The sequence below is a fragment of the Anolis carolinensis genome, chromosome 3, assembly GCF_035594765.1.
Source record: "Anolis carolinensis isolate JA03-04 chromosome 3, rAnoCar3.1.pri, whole genome shotgun sequence".
In the NCBI taxonomy this organism is placed as follows: domain Eukaryota; kingdom Metazoa; phylum Chordata; class Lepidosauria; order Squamata; family Dactyloidae; genus Anolis; species Anolis carolinensis.
Genome location: NC_085843.1, coordinates 1,808,452 through 1,818,451, shown reverse-complemented (window position 1 = coordinate 1,818,451; position 10,000 = coordinate 1,808,452). Strand labels below are relative to the sequence as shown.

The 10,000-nt window shown below is 38.5% G+C and overlaps 1 protein-coding gene across 1 annotated transcript in view; it reads left to right on the top strand.

Moving 5' to 3' along the window:
- Nucleotides 1–8,430, top strand: part of LOC100553092 (leukocyte cysteine proteinase inhibitor 1) — an 18,475-nt gene extending 10,045 nt beyond the window's left edge. The window contains exon 3 of the mRNA XM_008123798.3: nt 8,167–8,430. Coding sequence (XP_008122005.1) covers nt 8,167–8,301 — 135 coding nt within the window. The 3' untranslated portion in view covers nt 8,302–8,430. The remainder of the gene's footprint in view (nt 1–8,166) is intronic.
- The last annotated feature ends 1,570 nt before the right edge of the window (nt 8,431–10,000 follow it).

Below are 10,000 nucleotides of genomic sequence, written 5' to 3'. Positions count from 1 at the left end.
GACATCAGAACAAAGGCAATTAAGGCCAAGATCGAAAAATCAGCTGATGACCCAAAATGCAGACTCTGCAAGGAAACCGACGAAACCATGGATCATATCCTCAGCTGCTGTAAGAAAATTGCACAGACAGACTACAAACAGAGGCACAACTATGTGGCCCAAATGATTCATTGGAACTTATGCCTCAAGTACCACCTGCCAGCAGCAAAGAACTGGTGGGATCACAAACCTGCAAAGGTCATGGAAAGTGAACACGCAAAGATACTGTGGGACTTCCGAATCCAGACTGACAAAGTTCTGGAACACAACACACCAGACATCACAGTTGCGGAAAAGAACAAGGTTTGGATCATTGATGTTGCCATCCCAGGTGACAGTCGCATTGATGAAAAACAACAGGAAATCAGAGAATCATTCAAATATTCAAGGGCTAATACAGGCTGCTGTAGCGGGTTTTTTTTTCCTTCTTTCTTCCTATTCTTAAGAAACCTCCAATCAAATTTAGCCAAAGCGAAAATTGCCAAGCAAACAAATAAAATATTAATTCAAAAATTATATAAATCAAATGAACCAGGAAAATCTTGTTTCTTATTAATTTATCATTGGTTCCTCAGTATTAAATAGTGAATGAAATATAAAATAAAATATCAAATTTAAAAATCAAGTGTTTTACTTCTCTCAATTCATATCCCTTGACCTTGGGTCAGAGAATCTACCGAATGAAAAATATATTAAACAATATTCTTGGAGGTGTTAACAGGAAAATGGATAAAGATTCCAATGACGGAAGACTACTAAGAAGAGCCTCACTCTCAGAACAAATAAGTCTTAGAGATATTATGAGAGAACTTCAAAAAATGCAAGAAACCCAAAGCATGTATCAAAAAATATCACAAGAGCAACTGCTAGATTTTAAGAAAGATATGCAGCAAGAGCTAGGAACAATGAAAAGGGAAATATGTAACATTCAACAAGAGATCAAAGAACTAAGACAAGAAAGAATTGAACTGAGGAAAGAAATGAAGAATAACTTAGACCAGACAGATTTAAAGGTTGAGAGTATAAAAACAAAAAATGAAAGCTTAGAACAAAGACAAGACAGATTAGAAACTAAGGAATTAGAATTCCAACTAAGATTTCGAAATATTACAGAAGAAAAAAATGAAGATATAAGACAAACAATATCAGAAATCATAACCCAGATTTTAGACTGTTCTCAACAAGAGGTTAAAGATGGCTTAGATAGAACATACAGAATCAATACAAGACATGCAAAAAGATTCAACGCACCAAGAGATACCATAGTAAGATTCGTAAAGAAGTCAATGAGAGATGAAATACTGAGGAAAAGCTACGAGAAACAGGTCCTACACAAAGAAAGGAATATAGTGATATTAAAAGAACTCCCTTTTCCAGTCTTACAAAAAAGAAAAAAATACACTAACTTAACAAGAGAATTGAGAAAGCACCAGATTAGATATAGGTGGGAACAAGAGGAAGGCCTAACAATCTTCCATAAAGAACAGAGATGGAAAATTGATACAGAAGAAAAAGCCAATGATTTCTTCAGAAGATTGACACAGAATAGGAAAAAAGATAAAGACCCAGATACAGGACATAAAGAAAAGAAAAAAAGACTCCGAACTGACTCCCCGGAAAAGACAAGCCCAGAACTAGACTTGGACCTAGAACAACTCTTCTCACAGAAAGAAACAACATCCAAAGCTACCCCAGAAGAGAAAGAGCATGCCGATCACTAAAAATCACATATGGACAGAGAAATCAAATGTTTATCGAACAATGTAAACGGGATAAACTCACCAAATAAAAGAAATAAAATATTTAATAAAATTAAGAAAGGAAACTACGATGTGGTGGCTATTCTAGAATCACACATAGCACAAAAGCACGGGAAATATTTGATTAGACCTGAGATTGGGAAAGAATATTACTCTTCTGCAAAGGAAAAAAGAGAGGGGTAGCAATATACATTAAAGAGGTATTTTCTTCAAAATTGGCATTCAAAGACAGAGATGGGAGAATGGTAGGGGTCCTACTAGATATCCAAAACACAAAACTACTAATTTGTAGTATATATGCACCAAACAATTCGAAAACAAATTTTGCTAGAGAACTTAAAGAACATCTTATGAAACAAGAATATGATATCCTAATGATATTAGGTGACTTTAATTCAGAAGCAGATAGAAAGCGAGATAGAACACATAACACAAAATTGAAAAAAGAAAGTAATGTTGGAAATCTACCCCAGACATTAAGAAACATTCAAAACGAATTTGATTTGCAAGATACCTGGCGAGTTCATCATCAAGAAACAAAAGATTACACCTTCTATTCGGCGAGACAAAAAAGCTGGTCCAGAATAGACATGGCGTGGACATCAAAATCTTTAACCTCTAAAGTAAAATCGATAAAAAATTTAGCCAGATCAATCTCAGATCACTGCCCAATTGAGCTAATAATAAATCACAAGAAGAAAACACAAAGATGGAGACTTGACAATAATCTACTAAAAAAAGGAAGAAGATATCACAAAATTCAGAAATCTCTTAATGGAATATTTTACCTTAAATGCTACAACCGACATCGCTGAACAAACTCTATGGGATGCAGGGAAGGCGGTAATGCGAGGATATTTCCTACAACACTCAGCTTGGAAAAACAAATTGAGGAAAGCAAAGGAAAAAGAGATAGAGGGAAAAATAAGCAAAGCAGAACAACTATGGAAGAAAGAACCGGAAAACAACAAACTTAAACATAATAGAAATATTACGAAAGCAGAGAGATCTTTGGGAACAAGAAGAAAGAGCAAAACAATTAAAATATATAAAACAATATCACTTTAGCAATGCTAATAAGCCAGGCAAATGGCTAACAAGGAGACTAAGGAAAAGAAAAGAGAAGGCGTACATAAATACCATAAAAACTAAAGAAGATACCTTTACAAGAGAAGAAGACATACTAAACCAATTCAGAATATTCTATAATAATCTCTACAAACAAGAAAATGTAGAAGAGGATAAAATAACAAATTTTTTAGATCAACAAAAACTAATCAGGACTACAGAGGAACAGAAAAAAGAGCTTAACAAAGAAATTGAGGATAGAGAAATTAAACATGCCATCCGCAATTTAGCCTCGCAGAAGGCGCCTGGGCCAGACGGATTGACAGCCGCATACTACAAAACATTTGAGGAAATCCTTATCCCACACTTAAAAATCATCATGAATCAAGTAATGACAGATCGAAAGATTCCGCAATCCTGGCAACAAGCAACCATAACAATGATCCACAAAGAAAACTCGCTAGAAACAAACATGAAAAATTATAGACCTATTTCCCTCCTGAATGTGGACTATAAAATATTTGCAAATATATTGGCTACCAGAATGAAAAACTTTCTAAAAACATGGATAAAAGAAGAACAATCAGGATTCCTACCTCATAGAAAAATAAGTGATAACATTAGAACTATACTAAACCTAATTGAATATTATGAAGATAAAAAACAGAAAGAAGTACTCTTCCTATCCTTGGACATAGAAAAAGCATTTGACAGCGTAAACCGGTCCTTTCTTAAAATACTCTTAAGAAAAATAGACATAGGCACAGAACTACAGAATGCGATAGACACAATCTATAAAAACCAGGAAGCCAAAATATTAATAAACGGAACAGAGACAGAGAGAATAGTGATACAGAAAGGAACCAGGCAAGGTTGCCCTCTGTCACCTCTCCTATTTATATTGGTCCTGGAAACATTATTAAACACTATCAGGGAAGACGAAAGCTTGAAGGTGGCAGAAATCCAAAGTTACAACTGCAAATGCAGAGCCTTCGCAGATGACATGATGTGCATCATTGAAGACCCGATGAACACTATAGGAAAATGGTTAAGAAAAGTGGAGGAATACGGAGAAGTATCAGGACTCAAAATAAACTTAGAAAAAACACAAGCAATGACCAAAAATATCCCTGAAGACAGACAAAGAACATTAACAGAAAAAACTGGATTAAAAATAACAACGAAGATGAAGTATTTGGGAATCTATATATCAACAAACAATAACCACCTCTTGAAATACAATTACGATTACAAGTGGAAAGAAATCAAGAAAGATTTAAATAATTGGAACAATTTAGGACTCTCATTATTAGGGAGAATTGCGACTATCAAGACTTATATCCTCCCAAAGATGCTGTTCTTATTTCAAAATTTACAAATTATCAGATCTCCAAAACCTTTCGCCGAATGGCAAAAAGATATTTCAAAATTCATATGGCAAGGACGGAAGCCGAGAATAAAAATCAAAAATCTCATAGATGATAGGACTAGAGGTGGAATGAATCTCCCAGATTTGCGTTTATATTATGAATCTTGTGCGCTAACATGGGTTAGGGATTGGTTTTTCTCAAAAAACAAGAAAATTTTAAACCTAGAAGGACACAATCTCAAATTTGGCTGGCAGACTTATACATGGGGCACCCTGGACAAAAATGAAAAGAGAATTTTTAAAAATCATATAATAAGAGACTCGTTGAATAAGATCTGGACGAAATACAAAAATAGGATCTTTCCCAAAACTCCATTGTGGCTATCGCCACTGGAAACGATCTTGAAATACTGTCAAAGGGAAACAAATTGGCCAACGTACAGAGACATTCTAATAAGACAGGACAACAATTATTGTATAAAATCTGAAGAAGAAATCCAGAAAGCATTCCCACAATTAACATGGCTCCATTATAGACAAATAAAGGAGCAATTTAAACAGGACAAACAAATCGGATTCATGATGAAAGACTCAGAATGGGAAAAATTTTTGGAGTCTGACAATAAGACGGTTACAAAAATATATAAAAAATTATTAGAATGGGATACGGAAACAGAACACGTAAAGGCATGCATGACTCATTGGGCTAGAGATATTGGGAGACCAATTAGATATGAAGAATGGGAAACGATATGGAACAAAAAGATAAAATTCACCTATGCCTCGGACCTAAAAGAATATCAATACAAAATGCAGTACAGATGGTACATTACCCCGAAAAAATTAGGACTTTACAAGAAAGATATACAAATAAAGTGTTGGAAATGTCCGAAGCAGGAGGGAAATTTCTATCACATGTGGTGGACATGTGCCAAAACAAAGAAATACTGGAAAGAAATACATAAAGAATGTGGAAAAATAATGAAAAAGAACATACAGATGAGACCAGAATTATACCTACTAGGATTGACAAACGCAAAGTTAGAGACAAATGAGGAAAAGATCTTAAACTATCTAGTAATAGGAGCCAGAATCGTATTCGCAAAAGTATGGAGATCAAACCAAATACCAACGATAGATCAATGGTTATTGAAGATATGGGAAATAAGAAACATGGACAAATTGACATTCTTAACGAAGAAACAACAAGGAAAGCCAATGAAAGAAACTGACTGGTCAAACTTCGAGGAATATATAAGGTTAAGAAAGGAGTGAACAACGAAAGGGACTTAAGGACTCACCCAAATCAGGGAAATTGAACTTTACTAATAGCATACCGCAAGAATCATCAAGAGAAGAGACTTCACTACAAATCAAATCACCTCACAAGCCCTTCTACCCATTCATCCCACTCCCCGCCCGCACACTACTCTGCATGAATCCCCCCCCCCCGAACCTTACCCAACTCCCCCCCATTCCCCCCCCTGAGTGATTCTCCCCCTGCTTCTTTATTTTTAATTATGTATAGAAGAAACCAATAAAAAAATAAAAAAAGAAGAAAAAAGAAAAACAACAGGAAAAACTCAGCCGCTATCAGGACCTCAAGATTGAACTTCAAAGACTCTGGCAGAAACCAGTGCAGGTGGTCCCGGTGGTGATGGGCACACTGGGTGCCGTGCCAAAAGATCTCAGCCGGCATTTGGAAACAATAGACATTGACAAAATTACGATCTGCCAAGTGCAAAAGGCCACCCTACTGGGATCTGCACACATCATCAGAAAATACATCACACAATTGACGTATTTACTCAAAAATAACTATGGCATTCCCAAAAAGCAAACAAACTGGGACCTGGTTAAGAATTTTTTGATTGAAAGGCAAATGAAGGTGCTAATTTAACCCCAATAGAAAATCTAACGTTAATGATGGAAGAATTTAAAAAAAAAGAGAGAGAGAAAAGGCTGACACCAAAGCAGAACGAACGGAAAGACTAATTAAAGATAGAAATTTTTCTTTAAGTATCTGTGTAAGAGATGGAAGTGACCAATTATATTATATTTCTGTTTATTTTATTTTATTCTCCCCCCTTTTTTTTCTTTTTTCTCTCTTTCTTCAATTTCTACTCACTCATTGCACTTTTTCTTCTAAGAACCAATGTGTTCTTAAACACTTACTGTAAATTTTATTTGAAAACTCAATAAATTTTTTTTTTTTTTTAAAAAAAAGAAAGAAAATACATCACACAGTCCTAGACACTTGGGAAGTGTTCGACTTGTGGTTTTGCGAAATGAAATCCAGCATATCTATCTTGTTTGCTGTGCCATACAACGTCGTTGTGTCAATAATAATAATTGATTTATATACCACCCCATCTCCTCAAGGGGACTCAGGCAGTTTCCAACCTGATAAAAGCAATCCAGTACAATACAATACACATAATAAAAGCAAAACCATACAACAATTCAAAAATAATACAAGTCATAAACATAAATACACAACATACATGGACAGACAGCTCAGAAAACACACAGCAACCCACAAAACATAATACATAAGCGGCAATATCAAAAAACATAGCGAACTAAAACTAACAGCGGTGGTTTTTAGAACTGTACAAATACCATCACGATAAGTTGCAATTATTTCCAAGCACCTGCTTCCACGCCTATGTTTTCAATTCCCACCAGCCGTGCTTGAGAGGGTGGTGGGACCGAGAGTAGGGCCTACCAAGAGGACCTTAAGGCTCAAATGGCTTCATAAGGGGAGATGCAATCAGGCAAATGGGCTGGACGTGAACCATAGAGGCCTTTATAAGTGACTAGCTGTGCCCGGCCACGCGTTGCTGTGGCTTATGGGACTCATTTGTTGACCAGGTGGAATAGCAGTGAATAGCCTTGCAGCCTCAAAGCCTGGCCGTATTCTTCTTATGCGAATCGTTCTTTGGTGAGCTGGAATACAATGGAATAGGCTTGCTCCTTGGAAGGCTGGGTACTTGCGTTCTAGGGGAATGGTTCTTTGGCCAATTTGAATTGCACTGAATAGTCTTGCTGCTTGCAAGCCTGGCCGCTTTCTCCCTTGCGGAATCCTTGGTTGGCCAGGTTGGATAGCAATGAATAGTCTCAGTGCAGCAAATAGGAATGCTGCAATTAGCCACCTTGATTAGCATTGAATGGCCTTGCAGCTTCAAAACCTGGCTGCTTTCTGCCTGGGGGAATCCTTTGTTGGGAGGTGTTAGCTGGCCCTGGTTGTTTCCTGTCTAGAATTTCCCTGCTTTCAGAGTGTCACTCTTTATTTACTGTCCTGGTTTTAGATATTATATTGCTCTGTATTATTATACCACAGTAATTATTATATATTATATTTATAATCTTATATTATCTGCTTAGAACTGGATTATACGAGGCCCCTTCTACACAACTGTATAAAATCCACACTGAACTGGATTGTAAGGCAGTGTGGACTCTAGATAATCCAATTCAAAGCAGATACTGTGGATTATTCTGCCTTGGCATTCTGGGTTATATAGGTGTGTGGAAGGGCCTTGGGTCTACACTGCCACATAATCCAGTTAAAATCAGATTTTATTTTATAGGCAGTGTGGAAGAGGCCTGAGTGAAGAGGCCCTGGGTGCCATTCTGGCTGAGTGGGTTGCTAGGAGATGAAGTGGGTGGAGCCTACCCTTCTAACTGGCAGCTAGGGGAAAAAACAGCTTTTCCTGGTCCTCTGATTTGGACATTATTTTTCTTGGGTTTTTTGTTTGACACATTTTGGATGACTATGTCTTTTGTGGCCAAATTTGGTGTGATTGGGTTCACTGGTTTTGTTGTTTACTCCATAGTAGAACACACATTACATTTTTCTATATATAGATAACCTGCATCTTGCTCTTCTTTTTCTCCTCCTCCCACCGTCCCTCTCCCACCTGCCAGGTACACGTTGGGCCCGGCGAGAAGGACTTTGCCCACCTGCGGGTCTTCGAGGCCCTTCCGGTCTATGGAGGGCAGGTGGAACTGGCCGGGTTCCAGCTGGGCAAGACCAGGGACGAGCCCATCGCCTACTTCTAGGCCCATTCCCCCGAGGAATGGACCACTGACCGGCGGAGAATGTAGTGGGGGGGGGGATCCCTGTGGTTTGGAGGGACGCCGTGAAGAGAAGCTGAACCCCAAAATAAACGCCTCCGTCTTTTGAGATGCTGCAAGGCTTTGGGTGTGTTTCATGTTAGTGACAGGCATCATTCCGTGACACAGGGATTCAGTTTGACTAACACAACAGAAATAAAACCAAACACTTATAATAGGCACATGCATAAATCGCTATAACGAAATGTAAGGGGCCGGGCTGTGGCGCAGCTGTTGAGCAGCTGCCTTAAATCACTCTGACCATGAGGTCATGAGTTCGAGGCCAGCCCGTGGCGGGGTGAGCACCCGTCAATTAAAAATAAAAAATAGCCCCTGCTCGTTGCTGACCTAGCAACCCGAAAGATAGTTGCATCTATCAAGTAGGAGATAAGGTACCACTTATAAAGTGGGGAGGAAAGTTTAACTAATTTACGACCTGGAATGAGGAAGTGCCGTCAGTGTGGATGATGAAGCAGCTGCTCCCCCCTGTGGCCAGAATCGAACATCCCCTCAGAAGAAGGTTAAATTGCCTCTGTGTCTGTCTCTCAGTCTCTGTTTGATGTGTTTATGGGCATTGAATGTTTGCCTTATATGTATACAATGTGATCCGCCCTGAGTCCCCTTCGGGGTGAGAAAGAAGGGCGGAATATACATACTGTAAATAAATAAATAATAAATGTATGGGTTGGGGAGACAACATATATCAAATTTATTGATTTATTTATTTACAGCATTTATATCCCGCCCTTCTTTCTCACCCCGAAGGGGACTCAGGGCAGATCACATTACACATATAGGCAAACATTCAATGCCTTTTTAACATAGGATAAAGACAAACAACATAGCTCCGAGCGGGCCTCGAACTCATGACCTCCTGGTCAGAGTGATTGATTGCAGTTAATTGCAGCTGGTTTGCTGGTTTGCTCTCCTGTCTGCGCCACAGCCCCGTTCTAAGCAGATAATATAAGATTATAAATATAGGTACCGCTCTGCCAGCGGCCACATGACTTTGGAGGTGTCTATGGACAACGCCAGCTCTTCGGCTTAGAAATGGAGATGAGCACAAGCCCACAGAGTCGGACACAACTGGCCTTAACGTCCAACTGACTTTACCTTTTACCTTAACTACCACCAATTCCTCAATACTTTATTTCCCATACCACCATACTTTGCCACAGCAACGCATGGCCGGGCACAGCTAGTTTATATATAAAACTTATATAAAATCACTTAAATAAAACTAAGTGGTTGCTTTCTTGTATGGAGTGACTATCAAGGGCCAAACATCAGATCTAAAAAGTCTGAATTTTTAGGGCAATGCAGTACCTTGCAACACACAGTCCTATGCATTTGGAGGATGCTTTACAGGCCATTTCCCTTTGGCTCAGCTCACACGTGTCAGGGGGCTACTTACACCCCTAAGGGAACCGGATGGTTTGATTGGCTTTTTAATTGGTTGCCGAATCTTGATTGGCTACGAGACCTCATCAAAGTATTGTTTATAATCCTGCTAATTGTAATTCTTGTCCTACTCTTTTTGCCCTGCATTATGTCGTGCTTGAGGAACATGATGGCGAGACTGATCACTGCTACTTTCAGTCAGCACAGGGAAGTTCAGCATGTCATGTACATGCAGCTGAACACC